The following is a 21,842-nucleotide window of genomic DNA, read 5'->3' as shown; positions in this document are numbered from 1 at the left end:
TCACCCACCCCGTCAGGCACGCATAGGGCATCACTGGCTCCCCTGGGCTGAGCAAGGCAGGGGCCGCCCCAGCCGGGCACCCCCCGGCAGCCTGGGGCGCGGGGCCCGGCGGGGTGCCCGGAGCTCACCTTCCCCGCGGGGCCGTGCCGCCCCTCGCACCCCCGCCCCTGCCGAGCCCCCTCCCCGGCTATAAAGCGCGGCGGGCCGTCCGGGCCCGCTCCTCGCCGCTGCCATGGCCGCGCTGCGCTTCGGAGAGCCCCTGGCGGAGCCGCCCGCCTTCCCCGCGGGCAGGTGGGCGGGAGGCGGCGGGCCCGGCCCGGCCTCGCCCGCCCTCAGGGCGCTTCCCCCGGCGGAGCCGTCCGAGGGGGCGCCGGCGGCCTCGCAGCGTCGGAAGCGGACCAGCTTCACGGCGGCGCAGCTGGAGACGCTGGAGCTGGTTTTCCAGGACACCATGTACCCCGACATCTACCTGCGGGAGAAACTGGCCGACGCCACGCAGATCCCCGAGTCCCGCATCCAGGTGAGGGGCGCCGGCTGTGCCGCGCCCGCCGCGCTCACCGCCCCGCCGCGCTCACCGCCCCGCCGCGCTCACCGCCGCCTCTCTCCGCAGGTCTGGTTCCAGAACCGCCGCGCCAAGTCCCGCCGCCAGCGCGGCCCGCCCCGCCCCGGCCCCGCCGCGCCGCCGCCGGGCTGCCTGCGGCCGCCCCGCCTCGCCGCCCTGCGCGCCCCGGAGCGGCCCCGCGGCGCCCTGTCCGGGGTGGCCCGCACGGAGGACGGCTCGGTACCCTACGCGTGGCCGCCGGCCGCCAGCTTCCCGCCCGGCCCCGCCTTCGAGGGCTTCCCGCCCGGCCAGCCCGGCGGGGCAGAGCCCGGCCCGTTCGTGGGGAGCGCGGCCGGCCCCTTCCCGCCGGCCCGCGCCTTCTGCGGGCAGTACTCGCCCGTGTCGGACGCCGAGGACACCAGCGGCTACTCGGAGTCGGGCTCGGAGTGGGACGAGAACGCGCTCGGCGCCTTCCGCGCCCTCTGAGCGCCGCCGCGGCGGGACGCGCCCGGGCGGGGAGCAGTCACACACCGCGCTACCTCACCACTGCTGCTCTGCCACTGTTGCACTTTATCCGGTAGTAACTGATTCTACCTATTTATTTAAGAAAGATACGGGTCGGCTCCATCAGCTGAGGGCATCTTTTTACACTGTATTTAAAGTTTTCTTGTATCATGTTTAGTATATCTATTTAACCTTCTTTAGCCAAAAAGCTAACCCATATCCACTGTGTTCTGGGGGTGGGGGCTGGTCTTAAAAAAGTGATGGTCTGTTGGGGTTTTTTGACCAAGGAAAATAAAGTACAGCTTTACATTTTTCATCTGCTTGTTTGTGTACCTGGTGCAGGGGCAAGGTTTCTTACCTTGGTGGGGTAGAGAAGTGTAGATATCGCAGCTGCAGTTTCTCCTCCCAGGTCCTGGAGAGCTATGGCTGCAGTTCAGATGTCAGTAAGAGACCTAAGGGGCCCAAAGGACAGGTTACAAAAACTGCCTTAAACTTTCTCTGTCAGTATTTGTCTTAAATCCAAACTAAACAAACACCCCCATCCCTAAATGAATATGGAAATGTCTGGCCTAATTAATACAAACCCCAAAATCTCAAGTGCTCAGACAAAAGCCTCCAGTGTGCCATCTAAGCCAAGGTTAATGTTAAATTAAGAGAAATGGGAGTATTTTGTGGACATTATAAGGGTGCTTTAGCTGTAGGCAGGGACTGCACAGAAGCTGTTCACATGATGGCTTGTGGGCTGAATGGCTCTGCATTGAGAATGGCAAAATCAGTTAACAGAACTCTCTCCTCCAAGTCAATTTATTGAGGAAGGATACATTACTCTGTATGTATTTTGAGCATATGGCAAATTCTTCCTGCTTACAAAATAGCACTTCAGAGCCTAGTAGAGCAAATTGCAAGTTATGGAAAAGCAGCTGAATGCCAGCAGCACAGGAAAAATGACCCATGTACTGGTGGCAGAAATACCCTGTATGAGGAATCATACCCCACAGAATAAGGTTACCAATGCACAAAATCCCTCAGTGCCACCCTGTAACACACCTGTGCTTGTGAGATCCAGGATAGCTGAATACTGGTTGGACTGCAAAGCTTGCAAGGTGAACTGGCATGGTAGGGTTGCTGATTAGTAGTCTTCATCAAAAAAAACCCCAGAGCTATCATTGAAAAAAACACGAACCAAAAACCAACCAACCTACCTCAGACACCATCTGTCCCAAGTGGACTTGGGTACTATGCTGGGGACCAGGAAAACCCCAGAAGAGAAGCACTTGCAGGAAAAGATAGAAAATGTGTCCATGGTTTCTTGGGGGCTCAGGGTAAATTGAAGTTTATTGATTATAATAAATTCAAAGTAAATTGTTCTGCTCCTGCAGACTTCAGGTATAGTAGTTGCAGTGAACTCTTGAGACTCCTGCTATGCTTGGGGTACACTCAGCAAAAGCATTTCTATTTGTTACTGTCACCAAAATTCAACATTAGCTCTGACTAACACATCAGTACCCAAGAAAAAATGCAGCCTTTCAAAGAAAAGAAAAGAAGTGCATATTCACATTGCCTACATGAATGGGACAAATGACATGTGAAAGTAAATAGCTTATAATAAGGGACAGATTATTCTATTATATACTTAAACCATGAATTAATTATTATTAATTTAAAATTAATTTAAAATAATTAATTAAAAATAAATTTTAAAACCTACAGCAACAGAAAACATGCTGGACAGCACATTTATGTATCCACATGTAAAAAGCATCATACCTAAGGAATCAGAGTTGAGATTGGAGAGTGGTGGTTATTGTAGTGCATTCTGTGTCCAGTAGGATAAAAGACTGTCATGAAAAGCAAGTTTCCAAATCCTCTGGTATCTACTAGTGTCTACAACTTGTCTCCCTCTCAGTTTGGGATGTTTGCCATCAACAGGGCCAAATGACTCCTGGTGTTTTGTACTGGGAAGTCCTGCTGCTCAAAACATTCAGTGCACATGCTGAGCTTGAGTCCAATAGCAGGAGGGGTCAGAGCAGAGGTGTGCTGAGGGAGCAGCAGACACATGAGTATAGGGGTGCAAGGGGATGGTTCCTTCTTCCCGAGTTAGCTGTTGAGCAGGTTACAGCCTGACTAAACTTATGTACCTTAAATTAGGCTTTGGCACATTTCTCATTTTTACATGAAAAGGGTGGTGGGAGAGGACTCTATCAAACAGATGGTAACACCACAAATATCACAAGTGATATAATTACAAAAGCAACTGCAGGGATGACTATGATGTGCTGTTGCATTATGAGAGGTAAGTTTTCCTGGGTACCTCAGCTAAATTACTGTTTATCATTATTTTATAGTATCCCTTGTAAAATTTTTGAATACCTTTTAAAATAGCTACTCACCTCATCCTCATAACATTTGATTTTCAGCAATTAGCTTCTCTTAAAAAAATGACCTGAGACCATCTGCAAAAAATTTTGCATTTTTGTGAAATATATCAACTCTCATAGGTCAATTTATTCAGTTACAAATTTCATTGAGAATAAAAGATTTAGGCATTTCTCTTAATTAACAGAACAAATATAGCTAAATATAAACTCTGCACTAAAGTTTTGCAGTGGCACAATACCAACACAGAATACAGAAGCATCTTTAAACTATACAAAATTTTAAAATTGAAAATAACCCTGTTTACATATTCTTTATACATTAACATATAAAAGACCTTATTTAATGAGGCATCTAAAAGAATCAAAAACATCTCTACAGCTATCTCTGAAAATCCATATCTGAAAACAATTCATTACACAGAAGCTTTACAAGACTATTTAAACAAACCAATACACACTTTTTACAAGATTAACATTCCAAAAGGTATAGGCAGGCTATCACTTCTTATTTTTGCAGTTTACCTCACTGGTTACCTTTAATTATTAAAAACTTCATATTTATACATGGTGGGTACTGTTGAATAACCAGTAATCTAATTTAAAACTTGTGCAAAATGAACAAGAATTTGGAAAAACGTAAGTTTAACCAGTCACTTATATAAAATACCGCCTAAAGAACTATTGTCCTGTGTGAAGGGAAAAAAGCCATAGCCAATCTCTTTCTGGAAAGTTAAGTTACATTTTTATATTCCTTCATTAGACTCCTTCCATAAGTTATGATAAATTAAGATTTGCAACAAGACATTGACTGATTGATAGACCTGCCCAACATCCTCAGTTTACAGCTTATGTTTGCTGGCTGTATCCTGCTGCTGCTTCCTTAGGTCAGGGCTTCCCAAGGGCTCAGCTGGCAGCTCTGAAGAGCTACACAGAGGTGTAGCTTTACACAACAAAGACCTGCCATGTGGCTACTAACTCCAGCCATTTCCTCTTCAGCACTTCTAACATACCAGGAGATCCAACAGCAAGAGGTGTGCTGAATTAATCTGAACTTTTAAAAATGAAGTTCAAATTATATGAAAGTATGCTTTCAAGTTTACTATAATCAATGCAATTACTAAGAGATTACCAGTTAGCAAAACTACTGCATGTGAATAACAAATAGAGAAATCTAATGTAATGCTGGCCAGAAATGCTGGTTTCCTTAAGAAGCAGATAGAATATATTTAAAAGGGTCCTTTCTGAGAGGTTTTCTCTTCCCTTATCTTCTGGCAGTTAGGGTATTTGGTGAAGCCTATAGAAAGGAAGATTTTCCAGAACTACTTGCTGTACACTTGAAAGGAAGTTTTCAGTCTCTGTTGGTGTTATTGGCTGCAAAAGCATGTAAGTTTCCCATCTGGCTCAGACCACTCTGAATATGTGCAACGTGGATCTCAACATTATTCTGAAAACAACTGTGGGAAGAAAAAAAGAAGGAAAGAAAGCAATGTTGAACCCAATATGTAAGAGTTATGTCCGAATATCTCTACAGTGAAAAATCAAGATGTGAGCCTAGCCAGTATAAAAATCCAGGTGAATCAGAGAGCAGTACATACAAATGCAACTTGACAGAGAAACATGGGAAAACACAACTTGCACAAACAGCTGCCAGAAATGAAGAGCCACTGACTTAAACACTTAAAGTAAGGTTTTAACATGACCAGAATTAGTGAAATTAAAATATTATTAAGAGATGCTCAAATGGCCAAAAATAAGTACCATGAAATGGAAACATCATCACGTTCTTTCCTGGGTACATCAACCTTTACTTGAATCAATTCCAATATGCAATTTGCAGCATTGACTATAAAGAAGTTTCACTAATTTTTAAGGTTGGTTTTGTTTTTCCTAATGAAAATTGATATAAAAGAGCATTTCTCAATAACTATATTCAAATCAAAAGGCCATCCTACTATCTTTGGGAAAAAAAAAAATTAAAATTCATTTGTACAGCCTCCTGTCATTATGTAACAATACAAGTAGTAAGGATATAAAAAAATACTTAGCATTTATGTTTATTTTCTGAATGACATCATTTAGCAGCATAAAATGCTTGTCACAAATTGCTGGAGGCTGCAGGGTACTCCAGACAAGTATCACTACACTCTTGCTACCACATTCTTGCTATTTTTATGATTCTTCCTCAGGCAGCTGCTTGTGACAACTGTTGAAAAATGGCCCATCTAGACTAGATTGGCCTTTGGTCTGGCACAATATGGCTGCTCTTCTGTTTCTTGGCTTAAAATCTTGCCAATGGAAGCTGATCAAAATGTCTAATTGTCTCATATGCCACCTTTTGGTATTTACAGATGAGTATGCTAAAAGAATATGGAAATTCTACTGGTTTAAAAAACTTGTATTCCTAGTGAGATTTCAAAATCTGACAAAGGTTTAAAGTAAGTTTTTATATGTCATAAATTACTAAAGAACAATAATGTCTAGTTGTTGTTGCATCAATTTAGCACTTTAATTTTTTTTTTTAACATGTTACTTCACTGAGAGGTTCAAACAGAAAATTGCTAATTTCACATTCCCTTAAAGCAGCCCCTCTTTTAGATGGGACCCTTCCTATAAGTAGAAGTTATCAGATTAAACCCCTTAATCAATGTTCACCTCTAAAATACAGTAAGAACTATCACAAAGTGTGTAATTAAGAGTAAAATATTCAAAAAGTAATACCTGATGTTTGAGGAGTCTATTGAATTCTTAATGTCATTTAATGAATCTGTTAGTGATTTAAATTCAAAGGAATTCAGATCACCTCCTTCTGCTAGACACTGTAGAAGAAGAAAAAAATGTTCTCACAGTTCAGCACAAAAACTGGCAGAGCTTTAATACTGTGCATTGTATGGAATACGCTATTTTGTGCAAATTTTTTACCTTAATTTGCAGTAATATTGCTGTAAGTCTAGAGATAAGATCAGTTAAATTTTCACTCTCCACACAGAGTTGTCCTGTTGACAAGGTATTTGCTTGTCTGACAACTTCCTGAGCTTCCTCTTCACATCTGCGCCTCAGGTCCGTGGGTTGGTCAGCAGGCTGGAGGCCCTGGTCAGGAGCAAGCTGCAGAGATAAGAAGGGAAGAAATTAAGAATGAAGATGTCCTTTGCATTTGGTGGATGTGTGAAATGAGATGATTTCAAAGTGTTTTTTCCTTTATTTATGTCTACTTAAGAACAGGCCACTGATATCAGAAAAAGCTTTGCTCAAAGGCAGCTCAAATTCCAGAGAAGGAATCCAACACAGCTACTAAGAGTTTCATTTCAGTGTGACCCTCACCCATCCCCTATTCCCAGGAAATTCAGTTTTCTAATTAGGTTGAGCAAAACCACCAAGTACACATAGATTCCAGCAAAATCTTACCTCATAGCAGTACTGTTGAACTTTATGCAAAACTTTATTTAAGTCTTTGTTTAGTTGTTCTAGATCTAGAACAATAATTGCATATCTCCTCTGAAACTCAATGCCAATTGGCATGGAATAGGACTTCTGTGGAAAACACAAGGCATATCAAAGTTAATGCAATCCTGAACAGTTCCAGATTTTGAACTCATCAAAAGGAGTTTTTATTTGAAAATAAAAAATATTTGAAATCCCAGTGTCAAATACAATAACCTTAACACACAAAATATTAAAATGCAATATTACTCTTTATAACTCCATAAACTGTGTAGGTAACAACCATGCTTTTATTCCCTTCTTGAAGTGCTACAATAATCCATGGTGGCAAATGCTACAGCAAATGACTCTGGTCTGACCTGGTTATTCCTTAGTAGCTGGGCATGTCTTCTCCCTACTAGTTGAGCAGAAAACTATCCTGCCAGCAGAGGAATAGTACAGGACAATATGCCCCTGACCACCTCCGCTGCAGGATGGGAGACATGTGGCTAGCAAATTATTGATCACTTGAGGATGACTCAGTGCTACACACCTTCTGTTACAGCTAACAGTTCCACTGAAAAAGAAAGTTACTAGAGCTTATATTTGGTAACACTATTTTGTAAGCATGATTTTCCACAAAAATATATATACCAAAATACAGTATATTTTTTCTTATACTCTTTTCAGTACAGCTTGACATTGTTTAGGTGATATTTATAAAATTGAAACAAAACATACAATATATTATAAAATTTCCTCTCCAAATTGCCTCTTGCAAGAGAAGCTAGAGGTAGACATAGGGCTGATTTTGCTTGTACCTCCTACAAGCAAAACTTTTAGCTATAGATTTCACACACAAGATAAAGCAAACTTCAAAGTCAAGAGCCTCCATCATGATAATCGTGGTCAGAAACTCAAAAGGTTTCAGTAATGAGTTCAGTTCAAATTTCCCTATTAAACCTAATCACTGAGATGATCTACAGGGATTTACAAATTTGAATACCAACTTAATAGGGCTTTAAACTAACACCATAATTTCAGAATTCACTGGAAAGTGGCATAAATTTGGCATACTTTCTGCAGCTGTGGTACATAAAAAATCAAATCTCTCAGACCTTCTCCAGTGTCCAGTTCCCTTAGAGCAAACTGAACTGCTCCAGCTTAGCTGTGAAAACTGCAGACAATTATGAATTCCCTGTTGGAGAGGAAAGGCTAAGGGCATTCTATGCTAGTGATGACAAAAGAAATATTTCTCAGCAGCAGCAGCACTATTTCTGACCTGGGCACAACCCAAGACCTGGAAACACTGACGAACAGCTAAACTGACAAATGATGGATGGCTTTCGGTGGAGGGAAACAGGTAACACCTCTGTCACCAAGGATCTAGAGACAACCAGCATTACCTTTATCTTGTTTTTATTTCAGGTCCTTTCAATTTATACTTGTTTATCCAAATGTTTACTGTTTTATGTACACAGTAATTTGTTTATAGCCTGCAACCCAGACTAGTACAGTGATGTCTAGAAAAATGAGACAAAAATGTACAGTTGTATATATTAATAGCTCCTCTGAAGGCATTCCTCATGTAAATTTATTATTATTGCCAGATAAGAATGGCCTCCATTCAGTACCATTTCTGATTTTGGTCAGTTCCATTTATTTCTATATTGAATCAGTCATTAAACAGAAGTCCTCATAAAAGGATTACTTTAAACCAAACAGCAGTGGTACTCTAACAATTATCAAATGACAAATGTATGAATTATTATGAAAGTCTAACAATTAAGGTACACCTGAATGAACTCAAAGGATTCAATTTTCTTCATGTTTAGGTATGTTATTGATGTTGAAGTGAACTGGGGTCAGAAAAAGACTCTTGTTCAAAGAAAATATATTTTAAAGGAGAAGCAACTCACACTCAGTGGCACAAACACAGATGGGGTTGGCCAAGGGACAAAGAGGATTAGAAGATGGGCTAAGAATATGGCCTAATAGGAAGATATCACATCCTCTACTTTTATTTATCAGGACAGCCTTGAGTGGTAATGGGGGTTGCTTCATGATTGCTGGTTTTCAAAGGAAATAGAGCAGGGAAGAATGTCAAAATATCTCAAAGTCCTTAGCTGGGTTACAATTGAGCTAAAATGTATCAAATTTAGCAACTATTTCTGGATTTCCCTCCAAGTTGGTTTTTCGCTCTTTCAATTCCATGGAATAAGGAGACTGACCAAAAAAATTAAGAATGTAGGTAATTTATGACTTAATAGCTGAGCTAACATTCAGGTTCATCCTAGATGAAGGATACTGTCGTTCCTATGGACCTCCTTATCTAAGCAAAAGTACAAATACCTCAGAAAAAAAAATAATTTAAGAAGAGTTGGTATATCAGAGCTGCAGGTTGCAATGACACGTTTTAATCTTGCTTCTCATTGCATCTAGCTTAGTTACTAATACAAAAAATACAGGAAAAATAATGTAATAACTAAAATGATAACAAGGTTTTGAAGAACAACATCATAGCACAGTAGAAGAAAATTACAGACACACAGAGATGGGGCAATAGGAAGCAGAGTAACAGAATGCACACATGCACATGATCATTGAAGGCACAAAGACAAATCTCACCACAATAAATTACATCTTTCAACATAAGACATATTTTCAATTCAAATATTTTACATGGGAAAAAAAAACCCCAACTGTTTTGTTTCAATAAATAAACAAACTGTTTTTCCTTCTTCTTCTCCACAAACCTTTAGTCTTCTGTACACTGCAGAGACAACAGCCTGGATGGATATTGGCAGAAGGCTGAGACTGAGAGCTTTCTCAAGTTAATTTATAGCCATGGTTGGTAGAAGAGCCACTCTTAAAATTTTGTTTTACTGACTGCTGATTAGATAAAGCTAGCAAGAAAAACTATTCTGCTGCTGCTGCTAATTACACTGTAGCTGCTGTGGTACCGTAACTTTAAATGCCAATCCAGGGCACTCAGAGCTTTACAGAAAAATCTCTGAAATGAGTAACTGCTTTAACCAGAAAGATAAGTATCTACCATCTGCAAAACAGTTTTAGCATGAATGTCTTACCATATAAACTTATAAGACAAATTCTCAAGGTACATAGTATTTCCTTACTTTATGTGTTAACTGACATATGCTATTCTGATGTTAACATTAATCAGTTTCCAAAGCACAGTGCTTTCAAAGGGGAATCATATATGAACTGACCTCTCTGACTTGCCTTTAAAAATAATAAAGACATTTCATGTAATAGAAAGCAATAAAATACAGATTTTATTTAGACTATACTCCTAATTCAATTTATTTGCATTAGCTGTTAAAGCATATCCTGTTTTAATAACCAAAAAGAAAACATTCTCACCATCTTTTCTGCTTCCGTGTTCATCTCTCTCAATTGTTTGATGTGTTCCTTCTTAATCATAAGGATTTTCGATAACCTGGTCTGAAACAAAGGAACTATTTTTAGCAAGAATAGGTCCTTAAGCAGTTTTGAAGTACCATAAAAATTCAAGACAGAAAACCATACCTATTTCTTTCATAATTTAAAATGTATTTCTCAGTTGCTGATCAAATTAAGAAGCAGAAATAAAAATTAATTTAAATTAAATGATGGATTTTCCCAAGATTTTTAAGGTGCTTCCAAGTGCTCTAAATTGATGAGGGCTAAAATCCATCATCTGAAATTCCCTATAGGAAGACTAACATGATTTATGGCCAGCTAGAGGCTGAAGAACCTTTTTTTTTAACAGGCTGAAGGAGAGTGAAGGGTGTTATGGTCATAATACTACAATTAGTATCACTCACCTTACTACACCTTTTTTCCCCACAACAGTTCTCAGCTGTGCCCTCCACCAAGCACCAGCCCTTTGTGCAAACTCCTGCATTTAACCCTGGTTAGAGATTGGATCTATTTTATACAGAACAACTCTGGGCTTTCCATTTCCCTCTTTTGTAATGGGAATACCCTGTGTCTCCTGTCCTGGGGACCTAGCAGGCTGGAGTGGAAATCACTGTGAGCACCTTCAACACACTCATCACCCCCTAAACTATTCATACTCTAAGGGCCTGAGAGAAATCCTAGCTTCACTACAACCAGCAACACTTTTATTACTGGAGTAAACAGAGCAAAAATTTCAGGTTTTATAAATTCCAGAGGAGTTAACTACATCCTAGCAGTGAAACGTGACTGGGAGAAATACGAATTCCTAGTTCAACACACATCTCATTTATATATAATCCCTTTTGTGATTTTTAAGTTCAGTCTTAATGCAGCCAGGTTGCTTACCCCTACAAACTGTAATTGGGATTAGAAAATTGTTCCAGGATCTCTTTCAGCTAATGAGGAATAGTCTAGGAATTTCCATACTAAATATGTTCTTTTTCACTTCACAGCAATTTGTTCAGAACTCCCAAACAGTGAAAGCTGGTTTTCAGCTAAATATAGTGTTCCCTCCTTGTATTTATCCCTGTTTACTCAGAGACAATAAAAGCATCTCTTCTCCACTGTTCTTCCACCAGACTAAGCACTATCTAAGCCTTTTCAGACTCCACTCCCTTAAAGGGCTCTTCATCTCTTAAACTTTTGTGGCCCTTTTTGTATCTTTTCCCATTCACTGCCATCTTTCCTGTGTGTGAGCACAGGAAACCTGTAGTAGCATTCAATGCCACACCAGGAAACTAAACCTGTAAGATGGCATCAGTATTTCTCTTTCTACTCCGAATATTGTGCCAGATGCATCTTATGAATGGATGGTGAGCCATGGACAGAGGCACAGAGGCAACACTGCATGGGTTATCAGCCTCCCAAGTCCAGCTGCTCATTTTTGTCCTTGTGCTGTCCCCCAGTGACAGCACTTGCATTTTTGCTCTTTTGTATTTTGCATGAAGAACTCAATCACAGAGGAGATAATGACAAAAAAAAAAAAAACCCAAAAAAAAAACAACCCCAAAAAAACCCAAAAAAACCCCCACCAAACAAATTCAGAAGGGGCAAGAAAGAAAAGGTTTAAAAATATTACTTGTGATTACTTGGATTGCCTCTCTGATCTAGTTTCTAACACACCACACAAGTGTTCATCTTGCCAATAAAACACCTGTGAGGAAGAAAAGCACTGTACGCCATCTGCCACTGCTGCCAAGAAGTTCCTTGTCAAGCTCTGCTGTCATCACAATCCAGCAACTGCCTAACACATTCTTCTCCTTCATGAAGTTGATGAGTCCCCAAATTAATGCAGAATATATAATTTGTTCCCCAAATTTGCAAGGCATTTGATTCATAACTTCTACTTTGACGTGCAGACATATGTGAAGATGCACAGCGCCAGTTCTCCATTGGGTGAGCTTGGATCTTCTATTCATCCTACTCCAAGATATATTCCAGTGATTAGAATAATCAGATTCTGAGGATTTTCACTGACTCTATCATGTCCATCAACTTTCTCTCAGGGACCTCCATTTTCATCTGTGAGTGAATGCTGTAATTCAGTCTAGCCCTCTTTGTGTTGAGAAATTCTTGCCTAACAACTTGTAACTCGTAACAACCATAACTCATTCTGTTTACTGTTGCAATTTATAGCTCTCAAAAACTGGGAACAAGTTTTTAGTACAATGCTTTTCACATTAAAAGAAATGAAGGGACAACCCAACCAGAATGTTTAGACTTTCACTTCTGATTTCATTTGTTAGTCATAAAATATGAGCATTTCAAAATGCAGCATGTGATAACTTACTATGCAATGTTTTAAAAATTTTCATAAGGAGAAATCATCCAAAAATCGAGTACCCATTTTCAGATTTTCCTGATTTTTTTTTTTTAATTTTTCCTCCTGCATTTAAGTTGGGAAGACCCCTCCTTTCCCCACGGGCAGACACCAGGTCACTGCAGTGCCCGTGCTGCATCACCGCGCTCCCTCTACCGGGCATGCTGTGACCCTGCCAACATCTGCTTTGTCCTGCAGCGCTGCCTTCCAGTCGAATTCTTTACCCCAAAACAAAAATAAGGAGGAAGGAAAATTTAAAAAGCTGTAGCTGAATACTTGGAAAAATGTCCTCCAAATTTAAATACTGGCTAGAATGTACAAATACAATATATTGATTTTGTACTGCCATATATGATATGAAATACTTAAGGACACACATAATGAATTAAGCACGAAAGACTTTAAAAAAAATTATTACTCATTTATTGCTGATTTTATTCTTAATATCATGCTAATTATTGAGCCAGTCTTCTAATGCATTGGTCCACAGACTCAGATGTCAAAATGTAATACGTAGTAATAAATACAAAGATTTAGAAAAACTAAGACAGTATAGAACAATGACTAAAATAGTTGCTACAAATCCCAATGTTTGCTTACAACTTCAAGATACAGGTAAGGAGAATATCCCTAACCTTTATTTGTCATTGTATGCCTGTGATTTTAGATTCACTTCCTCTTCTTTGAAATGAATTTCAGATAAGGGAAATAAGTGGCTGGGTTGAAACCTTAATCAAGGTGTGCTCTGTATTTTCTGTTTTGTCTGGAATTCTTCCCATAAAATTGTTTTTTTGAGAATATTTTCTTGGAATCAAACTGGTTTTGACTATTTACTTCCCAAACCAACATTAAATGAGAAAAAGGGATTTGACTTTTTTTTAAATACTCATCTATCAGAAAGGCTAAAAAACCATTCTGAGCAGCAACCCTTAACATAAAAATACATCTGGACTGGTGAATACAGCACAATCAATAATCAGCATTCACCAGACTCATGTATTGCACAACACCAAATTTCAGTACCTCCTCAAACTTCTAATTAAAAAAGTGATTCTTAAAAATAATCCTTCAAGTCCTTCAATAAATGTTTAAGCCGTGTGATTCTTTGTTGTTGCTCAAACAGATAAAAATAAAAAATCTGTGTATTGATTTTGTTCAAAGTATTTTGAAAATTTCAAGCAAAAATACATATTAATGTGGTTGCTTTGTAAAATGGCACCATTTGTAATACAAGCAAGAGGCCTATACTTGTAAAACTCAGATTTCCTTATACTGAGTAGTAATTCATAACCATATGTGACTGACGAATTACACATTTTCATACTTAAAATGCAGAAACAACATCATAAACATATCAGTTTGATGTACTAAGTAGATGTAAAGCTCAATACACCTTAGTTACCAAGTCTCACTGATCACACTCCATGACTCAAATGGGACAACTGCAGTTATAGTTTAGCTGCATAAAAGTCTATCTTTTGTGTATTTCAATTTTACCATAATTAGCTTACAATAACTACATCTATTTTAAATTTTCTTAGCTAAGCTAGATGCCATGCCACCTTTTTCAAAATTAGCTTCATAGAAGTTTCCTCTAAAAAAGCTGAATAGATGATACTGTCAAACAAAATTCATTTTGTTGAATGGCCCAAATGTTAGTGTGTCATGTGAGCTACTGACACAAATTTATTCTTTTGACTAATTACACAGACTTTAAAATCTGAGAGGCATTTTATTTCTCAGTTCTTAATATTTTAAACATGAATCATTCCAATCTCCTTTGGCATGTTCAAAACTGCTTTCCTTGTTAAAGACTTCAATCACTGATCTTAAGCTAAGCCAACATGAGCAATTACATTCCTCCATCTTCCTGGAAAATGCTTCAATGTGTTTTAATATTCAGTGAACCTCAGCTTCCTAACATTACTTGTCTGTGCTCTTCTGAACTGGTACATAAAAACCACTGAGGAATTAATTCACAAAGGTGAAGACAAAAAAGTATTTTCTGTTTAGTGCTATCTATAAAATGAATGTTTGCTTGCATGGAAATGAGTGCTGATTTTCTTCTCCAAGAGGGTAGAACATTATATAACATAAAATATATATGATAATGCATATAGGCAAATGTTCTTTGCACATTGCAAGTATATTTCAAATACATAAAGAAGTCTTAACATCTGCATGTAGAAATAACACCTTTTTTTTAAGATAAAATGGTAGAGCTGGGAAAATAAGACACTTTTGAGGACCTCTGTGGTCTGAAAAGCAACATATTTCAAAGGTTATAAACAAGTAAGAAAATGAAGAATGGGGATATAAAACAAATATGAACATCTCTTCAAAAGTTAATTTGGTTATTACCATATCTGTCATAAATTAACAGAAGGTCATTGAGCTGCAGAAGAATTGGCAGAATAAACACAAAAGGACAACAAACAACAGAATTAGGACCTGCAGTTAATACTTACCACTTGAATGAGGAATTCTACTGGAAAGCCTCCTAGTGTCTCACTATCTGTGCCTGAAATTTTGTTTTTCCATGAAGATTGTCCTAATAAAGGATCACTGTCCTATAAAGGATAAAACATCTAAATGAATAGCTTCTTTTTAGAGGGTTTTGGTAAAATTTTGATCATGCTAAATAACATCAGAAAATTAATCTCAGAAACTTTTTAAGGCTTTTTAACAGCTTCAACAGGTATCAAAAATACTTCAGTAATTAACACCACTTGAACAAAGTAACTCACTGTGATTGGAGACTGGAGTGAAGGCGTGTAGGGCAATCGGGGAGGAGTCATGAAGAAGCGCGAGGGCCGTTGTTTCTGTCCAAAGGCAGCGATTGGCATGGTTTCATGAGGCTCATTACTCTGCCAGACCGGGAAAGGGAAGGCACGGATATACTTCAGTGTTTCATTAATTTTTACCCTTTTGGAACACATAATTTGTTTCTGGGATCTGGACTAGCTGTGCCTATCCACACTCCAGCCCAACAGCAGGAAAAGATTAATATTTGGTTTTGGTCTAGGAGTTTTCGAAGCGTTCTGGCATCACATCCAATAAAACTGGCATGAACATTTCCAAAAATGTTATTGGCAGACAAATCACAACAGGGAGACTCCAGACTCAGATCATGACAGAAACTAGAAGAATTATGTAAATCCAGCACCTCACAAGATACAAAAGAAAGTGAGGTCCTCCAGAAATCCAGGCTGGACTGTCTGGCAGGAACAAAGCCTAGGAGCTGGGAGATAATCTCCAACTGTTTGACCAAAACAACATCCTCCTGGGTAGGTTCATTAGCACAAGAAATTCCAAAATCAAGTTCAGTCAATTCATAATACTTGTTTGCAACTCCCACAGGCCATTCCTGACTTTGGGAAATCACAAAGGGTCAGGATTTTCTTGAACATTTTCTGCAAATCCTGGCAGGATCCCATTGCAGAATTCTCTTTGGGATCTTATACTACTCATTGCATTTCTTCATATTGAACTCAAGCTATTGTAACAGCCTACAACAGTTGCTCTAGTAAATTATTCCACCCTGAGCCATTATACTTTAATCAAAGAGGGCTACCCTGCTCTGTGAAACCATAACCAGTAAAATTTTATTATCCTGGAATTTCCCATGCATCTGTTATGCTTGTTTCTATTTTATGACAATACCACCTGGGTGTAACACTTTTTCTTATTTTTCATTAAAGCACGTCATTGTGGATTTTTAAAATGTAATTTTCTTATTACAGCTACTTTTAGAATGTGCCATTAATACGTACAAGAACTTCATAATCGGGGACTGTGTGTGTTCCAAGACCTGCCCTGTCAAAAGTCACTCTGTAGGTAGCATTAAGAGTGTCTACAGCATCTATTTGTCCAGTGAACAGACCATCATGGACACCTCGCAAACGGGCTGGAAAAAATAACAGGAGAACCAAGAAACCAAACGTTACAATGCTATGATATAAATAACAAAAAAATAGATTTATTACATCTTTTGCAAATAAGTCTTTATATGTATACTTAAAGGCCGTACATTAAATGAAAAAAAGAAAATAGCAAACCCAGGAAAAAAGTATGTAATAGAAGTATTATCAAATTTTTTACAAAAGTTAAGGTCTAGGAGGTCAAGGAGACGCAGTGTAGTGCATATCTACTCTTCAGCAAGAGCTAAAGGCAGTGGTGTTCAACACAAAAAATGCAATGAACAGTAGTGGCTTGAATAGGAGATGCTAAAGTGAAAAGCACCTGGACCAAAATCAGACAGGAGGGAGGAATTCAAATTTTCATAAAACTAGGCAAAACCTGTGGAATGTTTTCAATAATATTCCTTTCTCAGTCATGTGCAAGGTTGTTTAGTAAGGCAATGTCATGTTTAGCAGACATGTCCAACTACACTGCAATATCTACTCTATATCTGTTTCAAAACAGGTAGTTTTCTATTTATGGAAAAATAAAGTTCAGGTTTTATATGAGGTCAGATTTTAAACTCAGACAACACCCAGTATTTTGAAATTAAGCATCTTCCTCTCTCCAAAATGTGTTAGATGTACTAGACATGTAAAAAACCCTACAAATTGAACAGCAGAAATAGTAAGTTATACTGAGTTTGCACCTCAAAACCTTATCACTGTTTTAAAAATACAACCTAATCTTCACAAGCACCTTCTCAATGAACCAACAAAAAACCAATGCATTTTTTGATGTTTTACATTTATTATAATTATGTGCACTAAGTGGATTATGACTTACTAAAATCTTTGCAAAATACACTTAGTTGCTTATTTTGTTCGTTTTAAGAAAGTACCTGTAACTTTTGTTCCTATTACAAGTGGTAATGGAATTTCTTCTGGAAGATCTTTGAACTGTGAAAGATCTGCAACTTTGCGCTGCTGCAAAAGTCTGATTTTCTGCCGCTTCTGTTTTAATGCTGACCTCTCTTCTTCAAAGAATGCAGAGGAACACCTGTAATATAATTAGATAAAATATATGTTACACTTAAATTAATCACTCAAAACATTTATGTGTGAAGGCACATCAAATAAATAGTCACAGTTTAAAAAAATCAGTGCGAGAAAATGAAAAGGCTTGGGATGATGTGTTCAAGAGAAAAAAATCTCATTTAATGCATTTAGACAAGCTTACTCCTCAGAATTCTCACCCTTAAAAAAAAAAAGACTCTTTTAAAACAATACTCGGGAATACCAGCTGTTGCATTAGTATATCTAAAGAGTACAACTTTTTAGAATTTTTTCTGCTTATAAGGATCCTCTAGGGTCACAACAAAGCTAAAGCTGGCTCCAGTTTCCTCTGGATGCCAGTTCAATGCATCCAGTGAGGAGGGCTCCTGTGAGCACCCTGGCTGCCAGCACTTACTGATACACAGGAGATCCCTTTCATGTGTGCTTATTAGCTCAATTAAGCTAACCGAGTATGAAAGGGCACCAAACTCAGCACAAAAAAGAACATTTCTCTGTCTCATCTCCTTGCACCTGTGCAGATCACAGCTCAGCACCAAAATATCTGTTACGCAGATGAACTGTTCTGAGACTGATCATAGCAAAAGTTTATTTGATCTTGGGCTACTGTGTAAAAATCAGATCATCTGTAGTAGTACCCTTTCCCATTTTGGGGGGTAGGGTCATTCTTAAAATGCAATATAAAAGATGGAAGGCTCACTCCCAAAGTGCTTACTTTTTATTAATTTTCATTTCTAGCCTACTGCATAAGCAAGATTCATGAGGGAGATAAGTACAAAGCACAAAATTAACACATTAAGAACTCAATCCTGTCTTTCATTCCTTACTAAAAAGAGATTTTTTATTCTTGTGTCAATGAAAGAAGTAATTTTAAAGAAATGCAGTAATGTTATTTTAAGTCTGCCTGATTGCAGAAAGTTATTTATCAAATAATTTCCCGCCTTTGTTAATTGTTTTACTGCATTCAAATGCAGACTAAACATTTTCTGTGGAACTCATACAGTTATATATTGATTACTGACCAATAAGAAGTTTTGTTTTATGAAGTTATTTTAGAAGACATTGTCAACTCTGCTGATGGTTCCCTTTACTACACTACAAATTATTTTCTGATTTAAATCCCTTCAAGATGTTCCTCAGTCATCTCCAACTTGTTACTACTAAGAAGTCAGCTCCTTTTTCCATGTCTGCTTCTACTACTCTCCTATTCATGCTGAAACAAATATTCCTAGGTTTTCTTCTGTATACCCCTCACTGGGAGAGTTCCACAAAGCCTTTTCACTTTTCTCCATGATTTCTCTTCCTGGCATTGTGTACAAGACTGTAAGCAGTAAGCTGCCAGGATGATAAGAACATTTTATTTTACACTGACCAGCAGTTTCACACTCTGTATGAACACATCAGTTGCCTTTTATCATATACGTTTCTAAGTTATTGGGGCATAGGCCACCTGTTTTATCCCAGAGTTAACACAATGAGATCCTAGTCCTAGGCAAGACATGGAAGAAAAACATAAGCAAGAATGAACTGAAGCTGTGAGGTACTTTTGTCAGGTAATGCCAAAATTCACGGCACCGAAGGCTCCCATATGAGGCTTTCCAACTACTATCAGCACAAAACTCACCACCTTGTATAGTCTAATACAGTCTAGTTTTTGTATAGCCTAGAAATTCTGTTGTAGATTGAGGCTGTAGGTGTGCGTCCCACTCACCAGTTTACCACTGAAGAGCAGAATGTGTTTACCTGGAAATATGTACTGTTCCAATGGTCCTCTTAGGAAACTAAAATATCTGGAAAGGGATGTGGCAGACATAGAGAGGGATAGTGGTTGGGAAACTTATGAAGAGTTTGCTTGGATATTCATATCTATTAATGCTATTGACTTCGTATTTACTACTGGGGAGGAACAGTGTGAAATAATGCTTGCAGTGGGCTGTGAATATCAAGTTGCAAAATGGAGGTCAGCTTTTCAAGTCCATTGAGGAGAAGAATGGCTAACCACAGCGAGATAACAAAACAGGCAAAAAAAAAAAAAAACAAACAAAACCAAAAAAGAAAAAAGTAATATACACTTTGTATTAGTAGTTCTAATCATGTCCAGGGTCTTGCACTAGCAACAGCAAATATCACCTGATGTTTTTTGACTTAAGGTCTTAGAAACACAAATTCAAATGCTGATACACTAATCACTGACCTTGGAAGGTCCCTACAACAGAACTACTGTTTTACTGATAGCTTGGATGGTCTTAAAAAGTCTCTGTCCCAGATGCTGTAACTATGCATGTAGAAAGTATTTGGAATATATTTCTGGCTTCTGTTAAAGAAAACCTCCACTCCAGCATTCCCCAAATGCATTTAATAAACGTTATCCCATCTTCATGCCATCCTATGAAAAAATGAAGATTAAAACTACAATACAGATCAAAACTGCAAACTCATTCGTTTTTTTGTAGAGACTTCTTAAGAGGTTAAACATTCTTCTCAGTTTTAACTTTGTTTGTGAGAATTTGAACTAACAGAGGAATCACCCCCATCATGTAGTGGCAGAACAAGTAGATCTAAGCTTAATTCCTATCCTCTGCTATTTCACAAGCCAAATTAAGTTTACAAATAGTACACAAAACTAACTATTACCTCTTCCTTTTCCTGGAGCATATCTTTCCTCACAGTCTACAGGACTCTTACAAGTTTTGTAGGCTCTCATGAAGAATACTGCTGTGCCAATCAAACACACTGTTGATGTGTGATAGGACATTTAAGATAGCAGCAGACATAAGAAAATACCACAATATATTTAAACAATAGCAAAAAAAATAATGACAACCATGTGCATAACTATCATAGAGACACTATTATCCTTTGCCATCAACACTGGGGGTGCAAAATATCTTAATTTTTTATTTCTAGTCCCTTATGGGGAGGTATCAGTGTTGATATGGTATATAGCTTACCTCCATATGATGAGGAGAGACAGAAGAAATTTCAAACAGAATAGTAAAATAAAAAAATTTTTGCTCTAGAGATAGATGAAAATTGCCTTGAAAAAGGATTTAAATGTTTTAGAATAATTCAAAGTCTTTTAAAACTAAGGCCAAAGACCACTCACAACATCCTGAAAGAGACTACCAGTAATTTAAAAAACAATATCAGTAAAGAAACAAAAAGCAATCAGGAATGTTTACTTTATGTAGCTGTAAAGCAGTAATTCAAAGTTTGTATTAACAAACAATCAGACTCTTCATGCAGTCAAATACTTCTACTTCAGAATTTAGATAAAGCAATTCCCTGCCTATTTAGACCTTTGGTTCCTTTGCCACAAGTTTCTCTTTTTTAAAAAAATAACCCTGATAGTTGAACAAAAATCCCTCAAATCTAACCCAAAACTATGCTCCCTATGGCTTAAAAAAAATCAAAGCAAAAAACCAATCCAAAGAACCCCTGAAAAACAAAAAGAAGTTTGCAATCTACCAGGTTGGATAGGATTTACAATCTGATGTAGGCAAGGTTCCTGTACAGGGCATCCCTTGCAACCAGACAACCTTTAAGTTCCCTTCCAACCCAAACCATTCTAAGACTCTGAAGTTTGGTCCACCAGACTGCTGAATGAGGCAAGCTGATCTTTTACAGAGGTAACCACTTCTGGCAAAAGTCAAAAGAGAAATGGATGACCTAACCTCCAAATACAACATTTCTCTCCCAGTAGGACAAAGGAAAAGCTATCTAAGTTAAGCTCAAATTACATTAACATCTTTTCAAGAGGAGCTATCTTCAAGCTGGCTCTGCTGCCTTCCCTTGACTGACAATTTTTACTTATGTTGTTTGCAGCTACAGAAGATGAAATAGTCATGCAAAATATAACTTGACTCAGTGATCTATGAAGAAATGGATTCAGTGCTTTAGTGTTTGCATTTATGGAAATAAAGGGCTGATTAATTTATGAAACAATACTTATACAATGACAGGGTGGTCAAGTTTGGAAGGACCTCTAAAGGTTATCTCCTCCAACCTCTCCAGCAGAATCACCTCCAGGAGGTTTCCCAGGACCATGTCCAGAGGGCCTCTGAGTACATCTTAGGATGGAGATTCTACCACTTGTGCCCATTCCCTCTTCTCCTCTTTTCCATTTCCAGATAATGCTGGAAAAAAAACTGGCCCTATCTTCTCTATGCCTTCCCTTAAAATATTTATGATCAAAAATGAGATCCTCCCTTAGCCTTCTCTAGGCTAAATTGCGTAGGTTTTGTGAA

The 21,842-nt window shown here is 38.5% G+C and overlaps 2 protein-coding genes across 3 annotated transcripts in view; one reads left to right on the top strand and one right to left on the bottom strand.

Moving 5' to 3' along the window:
- The first annotated feature begins 232 nt into the window (after positions 1–232).
- On the top strand, positions 233–4,716 carry MIXL1 (Mix paired-like homeobox). The gene is made up of 2 exons (XM_021536983.3): positions 233–520; positions 611–4,716. Exons 1-2 carry the CDS (start codon positions 233–235, stop codon positions 1,025–1,027), a joined length of 705 nt encoding a protein of 234 aa, XP_021392658.3. The 3' UTR covers positions 1,028–4,716.
- LIN9 (lin-9 DREAM MuvB core complex component) overlaps positions 3,531–21,842 on the bottom strand; it is a 38,445-nt gene continuing 20,133 nt past the window's right edge. For both annotated transcript variants that reach the window (XM_021536991.3, XM_085575900.1), the window contains 9 exons: positions 17,424–17,581; positions 16,396–16,529; positions 15,370–15,489; positions 15,091–15,192; positions 10,225–10,305; positions 6,826–6,951; positions 6,343–6,525; positions 6,142–6,239; positions 3,531–4,877 (listed from right to left, as the gene is read on the bottom strand). In XM_021536991.3, the coding sequence (XP_021392666.1) occupies positions 4,772–4,877; positions 6,142–6,239; positions 6,343–6,525; positions 6,826–6,951; positions 10,225–10,305; positions 15,091–15,192; positions 15,370–15,489; positions 16,396–16,529; positions 17,424–17,581 (1,108 nt within the window). In that variant the 3' untranslated portion in view covers positions 3,531–4,771. The remainder of the gene's footprint in view (positions 4,878–6,141; positions 6,240–6,342; positions 6,526–6,825; positions 6,952–10,224; positions 10,306–15,090; positions 15,193–15,369; positions 15,490–16,395; positions 16,530–17,423; positions 17,582–21,842) is intronic.

The sequence above is a fragment of the Lonchura striata genome, chromosome 3, assembly GCF_050655825.1.
Source record: "Lonchura striata isolate lonStrDom1 chromosome 3, ASM5065582v1, whole genome shotgun sequence".
NCBI lineage: Eukaryota > Metazoa > Chordata > Aves > Passeriformes > Estrildidae > Lonchura > Lonchura striata.
Note: the sequence above shows the minus strand (reverse complement) of the source record. Positions and strands in the feature narration are given on the sequence as shown.